At 38.2% G+C, this 17,582-nt stretch overlaps 1 protein-coding gene across 2 annotated transcripts in view; it reads right to left on the bottom strand.

Annotated features, from left to right (window-relative positions):
- The window catches only part of LOC150084783 (G patch domain-containing protein 2), a 166,104-nt gene that overhangs the window by 10,805 nt on the left and 137,717 nt on the right, over positions 1 to 17,582 (bottom strand). For both annotated transcript variants that reach the window (XM_090375541.1, XM_090375542.1), the window contains exon 7: positions 4,970 to 5,073. In XM_090375541.1, coding sequence (XP_090231667.1) covers positions 4,970 to 5,073 — 104 coding nt within the window. The remainder of the gene's footprint in view (positions 1 to 4,969; positions 5,074 to 17,582) is intronic.

The following is a 17,582-nucleotide window of genomic DNA, read 5'->3' on the forward strand; positions in this document are numbered from 1 at the left end:
TGTCATCCCAGTTTATGCCTTGCATCCTTACCATTGATCATTGAGAAGAGAACTCTTGTATGTCAGGACCTTTGTCAATGTGCTGCTGCTGTCCCACACTGTTTCTTTCAGCATTACTGGTGATGAATCACAAGTGTATGGCTATTATTCGGAAACAAAGGACCACCCTCTCAATGGGAGATTTTGTCTTCTCCAAGCAAAACAATCTCGATCAAATGTGAAGATCACGAATATTGTATTTTTTGACTCAGGGCACTGTTCATTGTAAATTAGCCATGCATGGTCAAACAGCCAGAAAAGTAAGCTTTTCAAGGAATCAGCACGTGCATCTTAATAGCACCACTTAGTACTTTCCGTTCAAGAATTTTTTCCTAAGCACTTAATCACTGCGGTGATTAAGTGCCCCATCCACCATACTCATCATATTTAGCTGCCTGTGATCTCCCCAGTCCCAAAAGGCCACAGATTTGCAATGACTGAGAAAACTATCAGAATGCAACACAGGAGCTATTAACAATTCCAAGAGAAACCTATCAGGAATGCTTCAAGAAGCACTGGAATCTGTGTATACAGTATCAAGGAGAATACTCCAAAGCAGATCTATCTGAATAGCTAATAAGCCTTATTGTTTTCCAAATATTAATTCAGTCTGAATTAGCAGATGTTAAACAGGTGTTTCGTGTCTTTCATCACATTTTAAAATGAATGATTTTACCAAGCAGCAAAATTACAACAGAAACCCACAAAATATTAAAAAAAGCTTTTGGAGAAGTGTGTGTTATTCAAAGATTTTTTTCAGTAGTTCAAAGTTTAAAGAGGACCACTTGCTGATCAAAAGTGATTCTCATTCTGCATTCTCACTCTTCAGTTTCAAAAATCAAATTATTCAATTACTCATTTTTGTGATTTGATCCTTGCATTTTATGCCTTGCATCCTCACTGATGATGAAAGAAAGCAGCAAGTTTTTGCATGTCAGGATCTTTGCTAATGTACTGCTGCTGACGCACACTTTGTCTATTCTATTATTACTGGTGATGAATCATGAGTGTTTGGCTATAAGCAAGAAGCAAAGGCCTAGTCCTCTCAATGGAAGACCAGCTTCTCCAAACTCTTAAAAAAGGCAAGGCAATCTCATTCAAATATGAAGATTGTGCTTATCATATTTTTTTGACTTGTGGCATTGTTCATTATGAATTTGTCCCACTTGGTCAAACAGTGAACTAGGAATACTGTGGGTTTTAGTGTTTTGCACCAACCTTGCGTAGAAATAAAAAATATAAAAACACAAAGGAAACTGGACTTTTAATAACTGTGTTTATAATAAATTATAATAACCTGTATTTACAATAAATTTAACTTTACGATAAACTATACATATAAAATATTAAAATCTGCTACATAATGAACAATAAAATGCATTAAAATATACTAAGTTAAAAGCGATAAAAAAACCATAGCTTTCAAAGGCTCCAGCCTTCTTCTTCAGCGGTATTTTCTTATTCTGCAGTACATCTTTAAATATCAGCAGGCTTATGGTACTCATCACGTGTTTCATTCTCACGTGTTCTGTTCTCTTGCGTTGTGGAACCGGAAGTGGCTCGAGCGGGAGTCATACGGAACCGTTCATCCCTTCTGAGGATAGTGGCCTCAAAGAGGGGATGAATCCGCGTACCTCTATCTCTATTAATGTTGATTGTAGAACAGATCCGCAAACTCTCGAGCCACTTACGGTCCCAGAACTTATGCGCCTGATCGGTGATGATAGCATCGTCCGGGGAGATCTGGTGCTGCTTCTCCCAAAAATGCTTGGCCACGGCGGACTTGCCATACTCCGCATTTCTTATTGCCTTAGTGTGTTCCCCCAGACGATCTTTGAGACGGCGTTTTGTTTCCCCTACATAACATTCCCCACAATCCGGGCATCTAATGCTATATACGACCCCAGTTGTGTTCTCTTTTTGAATGGGGTCCTTAACCTGAGACACGATTGTGTGCAGTCTCCGCCCCGGAAGCTGCACACAACGTGTCTGGTACTTTCTTAGTATTCTAGCTATATGATCAGTCAGACCCGGATAATAGGGAATGTATGCAGTGGATGTTGGTGTAAAAGACTCGCCTCTCCTCTGGTTTCCTTTTAACATATTTTTCTATAATCCTCTGGGGGTAGTCACATTTTGTAAGATCCGTCGTGACACGTTCATACTCTAACTTCCTATCATCGGAGGTGCTGCAATGTGATTTTGCTCTATCGACTAATGTTCTTATCACACTGTTCCTATGATGGTTGGTCTGAGCTGAGCTGTAGTGCGAATACTGCCCCTTACACATGGATTTCCTATATACCTTAGTCTTTAGCTGTCGGTCTTCCCTACAGACCAACACATCTAGGAACGGCAAAACTCCTCCTTCTTCTGCCTCCGATGTAAATTGTATGAATGGGGAGAAGCCATTTAAGATGTTCAACACCTGATCTTCACTCCCCTTCCGAATAATTGAAAACGTATCATCTACGTACTTTTTCCAGGGGCGCATAGGGAGAACACTATCATTAAATATTCTGGCCTCGAGCTCCTCCATAGCTAAATTGGCTATAATTGCGCTAATGGGGGAGCCCATGGCTGTACCATTAACCTGCTTATACATAGTATTGTCAAACACCATAGTGGTGCTTGAGAGGCATAACTCTATTCCTTCCCCAATATCCTCTAGCTTTAGCTGTGTTCTAGTATTTAGGGTGGTGTCCCTCCGTAATGCCATGTGTGCACACCACACTCCATGGTCAATCGGAATACATGTAAATAGCGATTTCACGTCGAAAGATATCATGATTTCATTCTCTTCTATGCGTTGGCTTCTAATAAAATGCACAAAGTCTTTACTATCTTTAATACTATATTCGGAAAGTCCCACTAGTGGAGATAATAATTTGGCTAAGAAACCAGAAATTGCATAGGTTGGACTGCCTATAAATGAGACTATGGGTCTAAGTGGCACATCTGTTTTATGAATTTTGGGCAAGCCATAAAATCTTGGCATTTGGCTACCTGTAGCATGCAGCATCCAATATTGTTCCTTAGAAATTTTGTTAGACTTAAGCCAACCCTGTACCATTCTGTTCACTTGTCGTTCCAAACTAAGAAGTGGACTTTTCTGAATAACTTTATAAGTTATCCTATCTTCCAATAAATCTAACGCTTTATTTCTATATGCTTCCTTATCAAGAACCACAGTTGCTCTGCCTTTGTCCGCGGGTAGGACTACAATGCTGCATACATTCCCTATTATCCGGGTCTGACTGATCATATAGCTAGAATACTAAGAAAGTACCAGACACGTTGTGTGCAGCTTCCGGGGTGGAGACTGCACACAATCGTGTCTCAGGTTAAGGACCCCATTCAAAAAGAGAACACAAGTGGGGTCGTATATAGCATTAGATGCCCGGATTGTGGGGAATGTTATGTAGGGGAAACAAAACGCCGTCTCAAAGATCGTCTGGGGGAACACACTAAGGCAATAAGAAATGCGGAGTATGGCAAGTCCGCCGTGGCCGAGCATTTTTGGGAGAAGCAGCACCAGATCTCCCCGGACGATGCTATCATCACCGATCGGGCGCATAAGTTCTGGGACCGTAAGTGGCTCGAGAGTTTGCGGATCTGTTCTACAATCAACATTAATAGAGATAGAGGTACGCGGATTCATCCCCTCTTTGAGGCCACTATCCTCAGAAGGGATGAACGGTTCTGTATGACTCCCGCTCGAGCCACTTCCGGTTCCACAACGCAAGAGAACGGAACACGTGAGAATGAAACACGTGATGAGTACCATAAGCCTGCTGATATTTAAAGATGTACTGCAGAATAAGAAAATACCGCTGAAGAAGAAGGCTGGAGCCTTTGAAAGCTATGGTTTTTTTTATCGCTTTTAACTTAGTATATTTTAATGCATTTTATTGTTCATTATGTAGCAGATTTTAATATTTTATATGTATAGTTTATCGTAAAGTTAAATTTATTGTAAATACAGGTTATTATAATTTATTATAAACACAGTTATTAAAAGTCCAGTTTCCTTTGTGTTTTTATATTTTTTATTTCTACGCAAGGTTGGTGCAAAACACTAAAATCCACAGTATGAATATACCCAACCTCAGAGGCCTGTTTGAAGAGTGAACTAGGAATATTATAAAACAATCTATTGAGATTGTGTGATGCTGTTCAAAGAAAATGGCCAGAAAAGTGAGATTCAGGGAATTGGTATTGGCATCATGACAACATCCCTGCACATTTGCCACTTTCTATTTAAGAATTTATTGTGGAGAATTCCATCATGGGGTCTCCATTTGCCATACTACTCAGATTTAGCTCATTGTGGTATTTTTTTCCCTTTTTCTTTTTTTTTTCTTGTTTTCCAAACTTCCACTGAAAGGTCACAGATTTTCAACAGCAGAAAATTATTCAGAATGCGACGTAGGAACCATTAGCAATTTCAAAATAAGCCTACCACAAATGCATCCAGAAGCATAAGAGATGATGGATCTCTTTGAAGTAGTCTCTTTGAGACTACTTCAAAGGAATGTTGTTTGTTTGTTATTTGGTTTTTAGGAGTATTAGCAACTAAGGCCATATTGCTCCGGGAATATGCAGTGGTCATTCCCTTGACCTTTCCACATCCTCCGTATTTGGTGATGACGGGCTCAAACCCTGGTCTAATCAAGAAGCGTGTGCTATGCACTGCTGCTCCTTCCCACTTGGCTATGGAGGTGCCCTTCAAAGGAATCCAATAGAACAGCCACTAATCTTCATCATATCACAAATATTAGTTCATTTCCTGAACTTTCTGATCACACCTCTTATATTTTCAATATATAATAAAACTCCAATTGACATGTCTATGATTATCTCAAAGTTCTTACAATTAAAAAATAATAATAATAAAGATAAATCAACAACATTTAATATAAAAACAAACCTTGAGTAAGGGGACCAACAGGAGGTGTTCTCCTTCGTCGTTTGATGTCTCCTATTGCAGTTTTTGTGCTTATTAGTTCAATGTTTGTAGTTTGTGTTGTCTGCCTATTAAAATTAACAACAAAAAAATTAAATATACAATATATAACTATCTATCTATTTATCTACCCCCCCCCCCCCCCCAGAGAGAGAGAGATGTTCAAGAAGGAATGAGGATGATTCTTTAAATGGAAAAATAGTTACATCTAAAATTGTTACTTGTTTACTAGCAGCATTCTGTACTCATGGTCATGAATGCACAAAGGCAATCATCAGTTATCCATGTTTTCAAGTCACCTCCCAAATTCATTATGGGTATAAGTACAAAGCAATGTGCCGCCTCCATAGCCGGGTGGGCAGGAGCAGCAGTGCGTAGCACACGCTTCTTGATTAGACCGGGGTTTGAGCCCGTGACTACCAAATACGGAGGATGCGGAAAGGTCAGGGAATGACAACCGCATATCCCCGGAGCAATATGGCCTTAGTTGCTAATGCTTCTAAAAACTAAATAACAATAACAACAACAAAGCAATGTGTAACTATATTTTGCAGGTGATAATGGAAACCTTACAAGACAGTGCAGGAGACTTACAGCAATAAGATTTTACCTCAGCAACTACCTTCTGATAGTCTGTAAAGAGTTTAAAGTAATAAGTAATTGAAAAAAACAGGACTTGAATTGCAAACATCTATTATAATGGAGGAAAGGACAAACAAAGCATCCTATTAGGCATACTGATATATAACTGCTGGACTATTAGATATATTGATGATTGACACACACACACACACACACACACACACACACACACACACACACACACACACACACACACACACACACACACACACACACACACACATCCATTCTTAACCCTTCATGACAGTGAAAGAAAGAGAGAGAAAAGAAAAGAGGGAATGGAAGGGGGGCAGTCAAAATAACCCATGCACAACCACCAATGGGTTGTTATTGAATACTGAATATTATTATTAACATAATTTATCAAGATAAAATCCTATATTCTACATTATGCAGCTTAATAATTAAAATAATATAACAGATGGAATAATTTAATAATTTAAAACTGTAGATCACAAAAGTGACAAAACTGGATATCTCCAAACTTAATTATGTTATATTTATGTATTCAGCTCAATAAAATATTTATTCTACTTTTTTTTAACTATATATTAAGTGCTTTCCCTCAGTAGGGGCAACTTCACAATTAAGCCTTACCTTCCATTGTACCAAACTATGATACATCCATTTATTGTTCCTCCATTGCAGTAATTCAAAATGCTGTTACTTTTTTTGATAATTTCTTACATCTTTGCATTATCATTATCATTAGCATACGATGCAAGAAAGCAAGCTTATGCAGCATCAGCCAAAAAAAAAAAAAGAATGCTCCCATTTCACCCCTCCATTTGTTCCAAATGTCTGTCCAGCTCAGCCTTAAATTTATTTAGGCAATTAGCTTCCATAACAAAAGATGGAAGCCTGTTCCACGAAACAACTACCCCTGGCTAAAGGCAAATTTCCACAAATCCATTCTACAACTATCTTTCCTCAATTTGAAACTGTGTCCCCCTCAGTTCTTAGTCTGAGCAAGAGGAAGAGGAAGAATCCTATCAGCATTCAGCTTGCTCAACCCATTCAAGGCCTTATACACCTCAATCAGATCACCTCGCAGGTGCCTACTCTCCAGGCACTGCAATTTGCCAAACTTAAGCTTTTCTTGATAAGAGCACCCCCTTGTTCCCCTCACCAATCTTGTTTCCCTTCTTTGTACTCGTTCTAACAACTCTACATCCTTCCTAAAATGAAGCCTCCAGACCTGTACACGGTACTCTAAGGTGTGGCCTGACCATTGCCTTGTATAACGGGATAATCACCTCCCTGTCCCTGCTAGCAAAATTCCTATATATCATTGACAAGACTCCATGACCTGCCCTGGAAGACCATTTGCACTGCTCAGCTAACTTCATATTCGACTGCACAATTACCCTCAGGTGTTTTTCACTTTCCACAGTGTAATACCATAGAGTTGGTACGTTTCTCTTTGGTTATTGCTACCCATATGCAGTACTTTGCATTTGTCAATGTTAAACCTCAGTTGCTACTTCTCAGCCCATTTTCCGAACTTATCTAGATCCAGTTGGAGTAGAATTCTGTCTTGACTGTCGTCAACAGCCCTGCCAACCTTTGTATCATCTACAAACTTGGACATTAAACCTGATATACCTTCATCAATATCATTGATAAACATACAAAATAACAATGGCACAACACTTAACCCTGGGGAACCCCACTAATAACATCTGTCCATGAAGAGCAATGTCCATTGATTACCACTCTCTGTCGTCTCCCACTCAACCATCCCTTTATCCATTGTAGCAACTTATCCTTAATGCCATACCTCTCCAATTTGTACAGCAGCCTTTGATGTGCAACAGTATCAAAAGCTTTCCTGAAATACAAATATATGATATCAAAATTTTTTTGGCATTTGGTTCCTTTGTGACCACATCATAGTATCCAATCAGATTGGTCAGACAAAACCTCCCTTTAACAAATCCATGCCGTGTCTTAACTATTACTGCAGCCTTGTCTAGATGAGCCTGCAGAGCTTCTTTAACTAGTGATTCCGTTATTTTTCCCGGAACACAAGTTAAACTAATAGGTCTGTAGTCACCTTTGGAACACCCTTTGTGTATTGGTGACACATTTGCACAAACCTCCAGTCCATGGGACCTCTCCTGAGTTCAAGGAAGCTCTCATGATTATGGCTAAGAGTTTGCTTACTTCCTTTTCTGCCTCCTTTAATATAACTGAATAGATGCTGTCCACCCACAGGTGCCTTCCTTATGTTTAACTTCAACAATTTCTCCTCCATTCTGCTCTCAGTTATTAGAAAATCACTTAGCCCCCAGTTAGCATTTGATAAACTTCTGACACTCCCCTCATTGAATGTAAATGCAAAATACTCATTCAGTTTATCAGCTACCTGAGCATGATCATCAATAGACAACTCATCTATGTTAAGTGGTCCAATCTGATTCATTCCTTTCCTTCTACAGTTTACATAAGTAAAGAATTCTTTGCTGTTTTTCTTTGGATCCTTTACCAAAGATTTCTCGTAATCTGCCTTCGCCTGCCTAATCTCCTTTGTGGCTTGATTACAGACTAGTTTATGCCTGCCATAGGCTTCTGTGTCACCTGATACTTTATTATTATTTTTTTTTTATGTAAACCCCAAACACGAGAGGTAGTGGAACCTATAGTACTTAGTACCGTGCTTGGGTTGGAGGTTGAGAAGATGAAAGAAGGTATTTGTTGACATTGGACTTGAACTTCTGTAGACTGTAATTTTCAGTAAATACATATGAAGGAAGGTTGTTCCAGAAAACGGCAGTCGAATGAATAAACGAGGAAGATGAAAAGTTGGTTCTGTGAGTTTGAAGTTGGACAGTAAATGAATGTTGGCTGGGGCGGCACGTGTTCGGACTGTTTTGAAAGAGAGAGCGGGAATTATAGAAGCCAATTCAGAAGAACAGTGCCCATGGAAGTATCTGTAGAAGAGGCATGCAGCAGAAACGGCACGTCTATGAGACAGCGAGTGGAGAGAGACTGTTAGAGATGAATCATTAATTAACCTAACTGCCCTCTTCTGAATGGAATCAAGAAGCCTGAGGTTTTGGGAGCACTACCCCAGATGTGGGAACACTATTCCATGGCAGGGCGGATTTGCGATTTATACAGAGTGAGCAGCTGTTTGGAAGAAAAGTAATGCCGAGAGCGAAAGAGGAAACAAAGTTTTTTAGATGCAGAGGAAGCAATATTTGTAATGTACTTGTGCCAAGAGAGATTAGAAGTCAGGGTAATTCCCAAAAGAGATATATCATTTTGCCTAGAAATTGGAGTGTCACTAAAGATAAGCACAGGAGCAGAAGAATCCTTTTTTGCGAGATATAAGACAAGACTGAGTTTTAGAAGGGTTGAAATCAACTAAGTTGTCTTTGCCCCACTGGAGAATTACCTGAAGATCGGCATTTAAGGAATTGGTAGCAGATTTTCGAGAAGTTGAAGCTGATTGAGCCGAACAAGGATTCTCAAAATGGAAAGTGGAATGCAATGTGCTATCATCGGCAAAACTATGGATAGGATTTCCAGTCAATGGAAGAAGGTCATTAATATACAAGAGGAAAAGAGTGGGGGAAAGAACTGAACCTTTGGCGGACACTGGCATTAGTGGAGAAGTTAGAAGATAGAGAGCCATCTACCATCACTCTCAGTGAGCGATCAGAGAGAAAACTGGATAACCAATAACTAAAAACAGTTGGCAAACCATAAGATGGAAGCTTGTTTCATCATCATCATCATCAGCCATTTTCAATCCATTGCAGGATGAAGGCCTCTCCAGCAACTTTCCAGTTTCTTCTGTTTTGAGCACTGGCCATCCATTTACTAACCAAAAACTCATGAATTTCATCTATTCATCTCCGCCTTTGTCTTCCCGGTTTTCTTCTAGCCCCTCTTGGGTACCATTCTGTCATTTTCTTAGTCCATCTGTCATCATGTCTTCGAGCTATGTGTATTGCCCAAGACCATTTTAGTTTTTTAGTTTTGATAAGAATGCCCTTTACTTGAGTTTGCCGCCTAATCCCTGTGTTTCTCTTCTTATCTAACAGTCTGATTCCCAATATAATTCTTTCCATTCTTTGCTGTGTAGTTCTCGGCTTCTCTTCCATTCTTTTGGTGAGTGCCCAAGTTTCACTTCCATAAGTCATGGTGGGGAGTATACATTGGTTCATTATTTTATGTTTCAGACAAACTGGGATATTGCTCTTCAGTATGTGACTATATTTCCTGAATGCTATCCATCCAAAATTAATTCTTCTCTTGACTTCCAGCCATTTATCATTATTACAGCTAATAACTTGTCCCAGATAAGTATATGACTCCACCTTTTCAATTACTGCTCCTTCAATCATTATTTCCCTTTCTGTGGCATACTTGTTCATCATTATTTTTGTTTTAGCCATATTCATCTTTAGTCCAAAATCCTTACTAACTGTGCATAAATGATTAAGATTTTCCTCTAATTCTTTGGTTCTTGGCTTATGAACACAATGTCATCTGCAAATCGTAAATGGTTTAGGTACTCTCCGTTCACATTGACTCCTTTCTGCGACCAGTCTAATCTTCTGAAAGCTTCCTCAAGGGCAGCAGTAAACAGCTTCGGAGATATTGTGTCTCCTTGTCGAACTCCTTTCTCGATTTTAAATTTCCTACTGTCTTTGTCTAGTCTAACAAAGGAGGTAGCACTCTGATATATTTTCTTCAAAATCATAATATATGGGGTATCTATGCCTTGTCTTTCCAGTGCCCAAAACATTGCCTTATGCTGTATGGAGTCAAATGCCTTTTCATAATCCACAAATGCCAGACATAATGGTGTTTTATATTCATTTGCTTTCTCCATTAGCTGTGATATTACGTGAACGTGATCCATAGTTGAGAATCCTGTCCTAAAGCCAGCTTGCTCTTTCGGCTGATACTCATTAAGTATTCTTTCTAATCTGTTAGTAATGACCCTTGTGAACAACTTAAATCTGGTATTGTGAAATTTGCCAACATTTCATAATATTGCTGTCCAGTGACGGAACAGGTGGTGGGCCCAGTCGGTGTTACTTGTTCAAAAAAATATGGCCCAATCATGAATGTGGCCGTAAATCCACACCACACTGTCACTTTTGGAGAATGCAACGGGACCTCTTGGATAACTTGAGGGTTTTCTGTTGCCCAAATGTGACAGTTGTGTGTATTCACTTGTCCATTTAAACAAAAGTGGGCTTCATCACTTCAAAAGATGTTCCATGGCCAAGTGATATCCACTGTCATTCGTGCCAGAAACTGAGGTGCATATAGGAAACGAATATCTGCATCACCATGCTTTAGCTGCTGTAGCATGTGCATCTTGTATGGATAGTACTGCAACACCTGACACATTGCTAACTTTTCAGTGGAATACGGCATGTCCACTTCACGAGAAGCAGCTGGCACACTTGTGCTACCATATGGAGATTGACTTGATAAATCCACGACAGTCATAGCCACATCTTTAACACGAGGAGTCCACTCGTTTTCGACCACTACCTGGTTGAACACCAAGATGGTCTGTCACTTCAAATTTCGCAATCATTTTACGGACAGCACAAACATAGGTCTATGCCTTATGCACTTCTGACGCTGGAATTCTCTGATAGTCGCAGCTGCATCGTTGCTGTTCTGATAGTACAGCTTCACTAATAGCGCCTTTTCCTGCAACATATGTTGGCTTTGCTGCTGTAGTGCAGGCAAACATCTACTGTATGATTTTGAAGAGACTGCTTTGCTTTTATATAGTACAGTAGAGCTGAGTAGCGGCAGTGTGGTAATAACTTACGATTATGCAAATAACGTAAGTATTTGCATAATTGTAACTAAGATAGTTACGCACCATAGAGGGACAAATTTTGTAACTAATTTTTTTTTTCCAATAAATGGTGAGCGCATTCTTTATTGTACCTATTGTCCAAATTTCTCTTCAGTATGGGCCTTAGAACTCGCTCCAGAGCCCTCTACATAGGGATACTTTAATTTTAACAACCCTGTAGAATGCAAGGTTTTACAATTGAGGAACAGCAACCTCAAAATAACTTATGCACTTGGTGAGTTGAATTAATTTCAGCCAGGAAAGCCTGCGATATCCTATAAATGATTTATCAAACACTATCCAATAGAGATAGGAGGGTTATAATTGCACTACATAAGGCAATCGCCAGACTGTATATGGAATAGTGTCCAAGTATTCTGGAATATTTTATCTGGAGACTTCATCTGAAAAAAGACATTCTGCTTCTTGAAACAATCCAATGACAGGCAACTTATATAGTGAGATTCACAAAAGGGTGACTGTATGCCCTTTTGCTTTGATTATATGGTGCTACAGAGCTTGGCAAACAGCACCTTAGATCTAGGAGGGGACCTGATTGTGGTGTATAAGGCTCCGAGACGGAATGCATAATTTTTACTGTTATAAAGAATTCCAGAACTAGGGACCATAATTTATTTACCTGCAATTTTTACCATAATTTATCTGTAATTTTAATTTATTCAAATTACAGAAGTTGTGTGTTGTTGTTAGGCTTTTAGGAGCATTAGCAACTAAGGCCATATTGCTCCGGGAATATGCGGTGATCATTCCCTGACCTTTCCGCATTCTTCGTATTTGGTGGTGGCGAGCTCGAACCCCGGTCTAATCAAGAAGCGTCTGCTACGCACTGCTGCTCCTTCCCACCTGGCTACGGAGGTGTTCAAATTAGAGAAGAGATTTCAACTAGATTGTAGGAAGTTTTCCTTTAGCCAGCGAGTTTTTGATTATTGGAACAAATTGCCTCTTCAGGTAGTTGACACTGACAGTTTGAAGAAATTCAAAGGTCAAATGAATATTTACCTATGTGAAAAGGGAAGTACATAATTTGTATTTTATCTACTTTTTATTTCGTGTTTTTTTTTTTTTTTTTGGCTCATGCAGCAAAAGCCTGTGCTTCCTTGTACTGTATGAATAATACTAATCAGCTGGCCGAAGATCTTATGCTCAGTATAAATGGGTAGGATAGAGGAGATGTGTGTGTGTGTGTGTGTGTGCAGGACTCTCCATACCATGTTCTGTGAAACTGTCTGTGTGTCTATTTACCTAGCGCTTATCTCTTGATCTGCAGAAATTATTCTCTCTTATCGTCGATGCATTAATACTATTTGTGGTTGTCCACAGTCATCTGGCTTCACATTAAATCTACCATTTGATTTAAGCTGTCTATCACTGGTGGTAAAATTTTTTCAGTCTAGAATTCAACAATATAGAAAGTGTTCTTACATATGATATGCTTCACATACACTGCCATAAGCTTGTTCAAACATTAGATGGATGTTAGTAATTTCAGTATAAGTGACCCCAGCCATTTCACCAATTTGACGCTTCTAAATAGAACAAACAATCTCATATAAGTTAGCTATATGCAAACTTGCCAGCTGGCTTGTTCTGTTGACATTACACAAGTTACACATTAATGGGAGTTTCTGATCAACTGTGTTAAAAGCTCAAGGTGGACACAGCATTTTCTTTAAAGACTCACTCAGAAACCATGTTACAGAGGACCTATATATTCATATATTTTTTCATGTATTGTGGTGTAGATTTGTCCTCTGAAGTTTAAGTTTGACTGTGCATTTTTCATTCATCCCCCCCCCCCAATGTGTATGTGTGTGTGTATTACCATAGAAGGAGGCAAAGACCTCCAAAACGAATGGTTAACTCAATGTATAGTTAAAATATTAAATTAATATAAATTATTAAAAAAAGTAGCATAGTGTATTTACTTCTCAAATAAGCACTGTAACATGACAGTAAACAATGACATCAATAAACAATAGTGATAAAAGTGAAATAATAGTCATTCCAACTAGTGTTAGTTCACAGTACATTTTGTTTCAATTGTGAAGTGGAGTAGATATGCAGCACTGTATTGACTGCGCATTTGCCAGAATCGCAGACATCCAAGTACAGTTAAAGGAATTTCACCTGGTTCAATAGCACCTTTTCTGGCTTAGATATCAAACACAGGAAGTCAGTTTATTATGCATCAGGGATTATTTAGTATAGACTGGGAAATGAGCTGCTTAGACGACTGACATTATTTGGTTAGGCTTTGATAGTCTTAAATGGAGATCAATCCATGGACGAACCCTCTCTCCCACTCACTTTACAATTAAGGCTTTGCAACTGTATGAGATAACTCACTGAATTTTAACTTATATGGCATTTGGTGGTCTTAAATATACGGTTGGACCTCTATATAATGAAATCGATCGTTCCCTTGAAATAATTTTTTATACAGAAATTTTGTTATAAAGAAATATGACCTTTTCAACAATGAAAAATATTGTAAATTCAGAAATATAGTACAAGATGGGAAAGAATAAATTTTCTAACATTTTAAAACAATTTATTAATATATACATATTAAGAAATGACTACTTACATGATGCCCATAATTTATTAGTACACTTTTAAGAATTATGTTGTAAAATATTTGGTTATTTTTTGTTGTACACTGGATTTTACCGTATATCGTTCATAAAAATGTTTGCATTTGTTTAAACTTTAAACACTCAGATACATTTTCTTCCCACTGAAGGCCTCAATGCAAAGTTTCAAATGCTGCCAATGTTTCAATATTACTCTCATTGCTTTTGTTGCCCTCATTTTCATCCAACTCATCGTCGATATTGTCACTAGCTCTTCAAATATACTCCAAAATGTTAGAGTCACTCGGATATTCAGCTACTATGACATCATTATCAACTCGTAAAAATTTGTCAAGAACAATTTTACCACTGATCAACTCTCGCTTGGAACTCTTCCCAAGATTGTTCAATGTCTTCTAGTAGTTCATTCCTCTCATCTCTGTTAATTAGCATTTTAGCAAAACCTGCTTTTGCGAAACAATTCTTAATCGTTGTTTCTGTCACATCTTGACTCTACACTTTCGCCAACTCTGATATGCACATCCACAAATCTATAACAGAATCAATAGGATGGTTGGTTTCTATTCTCAGTATAATTTTTTTCAGTATGTATCTTTGGTAGTGCATTTTCAACTTCTTGATAATGCCTTGGTCCATTGGCTGCAGTTAAGATGAATTATACTTGTAAGTTTCGAAATTACCAAGTGAAGGTGGGCAGGGCAGCTGTCGACAATCAATGCAATTTTTCTGTTTTCTTTCGTCATCTTTAAATTTAAAATCCACTGCTCAAAAATTTTGCTTGTCATTCAAAGTTTTTTGTTGTAGTCCAACTCTAATGACTTTACTCCTTTGAATCATCGGGGTTATTTACTTTTGCCTATTACCAAAAGCTTCAGTTTTTCATTACCGGCCATATTTGCACCCAGCAAGAATTCTCTCCTTAATTATTTTTACCACCTAAACATTTATCACTTTTAAAAGTCAGTGTCTTGTTCGACAAACAGTTAAAAAATAGACGTTTCATCAATGTTGAATATGTCTTTGGACTCAGTCCTCAATTTTTTTAAAACTCTTTCTTTCCAATGGGTATAGTCTTCTTCGATTGCAACTCCACTTTCATCAGAAATAACTTTTTTAAGTAAGCCATGACGCTGTTCAAATTTGTCCAGCAAACCAGAACTGGCTTGGAATGTTTTGTGCCCCAGAAAAGATGCATACTCCATAGCCTTTTCTTTTATTTATAGGTCTGATATCAGCATGTTTTGGTCTCAAATCAACTTCATCTACATCTTCCCAAAGGCATAATTTCGCACGCTTCCGACTGGGTCCCATTCCCTCAAACAGTTTGAGAATCTAAACAGGGTTTTTCAGAATGACTGACACACTACTGGCAGGGACATGAAATTTTAAAGCGATTTATTCAAACTACACTATTAAGAATTTCCACTTTTTCACACTACACTCAAGGATTTTCTCTTAGACACTGTAAGGTTACTTGCACAACAGTTAAAACAAAGCTGAAATTACGGGCCACTTATAGCTACCGTGTAAACATAGACAGGTCAAATTTAGTGAAAGTGTGGTTACTCATTTCGTCGAAACAACAAATGAATTTCCAGGACAAAGGAAAATCGCTCTCCTAATTCTCTAATAGGATGCTTATGGTAGAAAATAGGTTGACCAGAGCCAATGCTCGCGTCGGGAATATGCCTTAATCTTTGCCAATGGCTGTGGACAGCTGACCAGCTGGACTTCTCGGCATATTAGTGTATAAGTTGTATAGGTTTTTACTTCTTTTTAGTCATTGCTGATCCACTGCTGGGCAAAGGCCTCTCCCAAACCTTTCCATCTTCTTCTATACCACACCGTGGTTGGCCAGTTTCCTCCTGCAGGGTTTTACAGGCACCATTAAATTGTAAAATATTTTAGCTCTTAATTCGTGGAATTAAAGCCCTTAGCTATTAGAAGCTAAAAGGAACAAGTTAATGCTTGTCCCTTTTAGCTTCTAATCTTTTCTGGGACAAGTTAATGCTTAATCCTTTTAGCTCTTAATTTGTGCTTTTCACAGCATCAACTCTACTGCCTAAAGGCCGGAGGTGCAAACAATGCGTACCGGGGTCTCTCAAAATCAGTTTGTTACAGGGAAATTTTCTTCTTTGTACGGAAACTATTTTCAATGTAATGGCCAAGGGGAAATCAAAAAAAGTTTGCTACATAGAAAATTCCCCTAATGGAAGTTCGTTAAAGAGAGGTTGGTTTGGTTGTTTGTAACTAGTTACTAGTGATGATCATGGCAGAGGTGGTGAAGCAATCAGTCTTTCCACTTCCTATTAACATTCTCCTTTCTTTTATATTTATTTTTCTTAATTCTGTTTACTTTTTAATTTTTTTAAAATAGTTTTTTTAAATATTTTATCATTCAGCCTACTTTGGAATAACTGCTTTTCTGAGTTTTGTTAAATTTTTCTTAAATTTCCTCCCAAACTGGAAGTTCATCTTTCTCCTAGCAGCAATAACAATGTAAAAAGGGGAAACAGTAATCAACTGAATTATGAGGGTTTTTTTTCAGCTCAGACACCACAATGAATATCAGGAAATATCACCCAAAAGTTAAGATCGTTTTTGGTTCCTAACATGGCTTTAAAGAAATATAATATTTATATTGGGGAAAAAAAAAACAGTGCAAACAGAAACAAATAATCGAAGTACAGGAATCTTCCTTGATTCCTGTTTACTGCTGCACTTGAGGAAACTTTCAGAAGATTAGACTGGTCGCAGAAAGGAGTCAATGTGAACGGAGAGTACCTAAACCATTTACGATTTGCAGATGACATTGTGGTCATAAGCCATGATCCCAAAGAATTAGAGGAAAATCTTAATCAGTTAGGCACAATTAGTAGGGATTTTGGACTATAAAGATGAATTTGGCTAAAACAAAAGTAATGATGAACAAGTATGCCACAGAAAGGGAAATAATGATTGAAGGAGCAGTAATTGAAAAGGTGGAGTCATACTTTTCTGGGACAAGTTATTAGCTGTAATAATGATAAATGGCTGGAAGTCAAGAGAAGAATAAATTTTGGATGGATAGCACTCAGGAAATATAGTCACATACTGAGGAGCAATATCCCAGTTTGTCTGAAAAGTAAAATAATGCACCAATGTATTACTCCCCACCATGACTTATGGAAGTGAAACTTGGGCACTCACCAAAAGAATGGAAGAGAAGCTAAGAACTACATAGCGAAGAATGGAATGAATTATATTAGGAATCAGACTGTTAGATAAGAGAAACACATGGATTACGCACCAAACACAAATAAAGGACATTCTTATCAAAACTAAAGAACTTAAATGGACTTGGGTAGGACACACAGCTTGAAGACATAATGACAGATGGACTAAGAAATTAATAGAATGGTACCCAAGAGGAGCTATGTGAAAACTTGAAAGGCAACAATGGAGACAGACGGATGAAATTCATGAGTTCATGGGTAGTAAA

This window comes from Mastigoproctus giganteus, chromosome 6 (genome assembly GCF_048544385.1).
Source record: "Mastigoproctus giganteus isolate SK-2022 chromosome 6, ASM4854438v1, whole genome shotgun sequence".
Lineage (NCBI taxonomy): Eukaryota > Metazoa > Arthropoda > Arachnida > Uropygi > Thelyphonidae > Mastigoproctus > Mastigoproctus giganteus.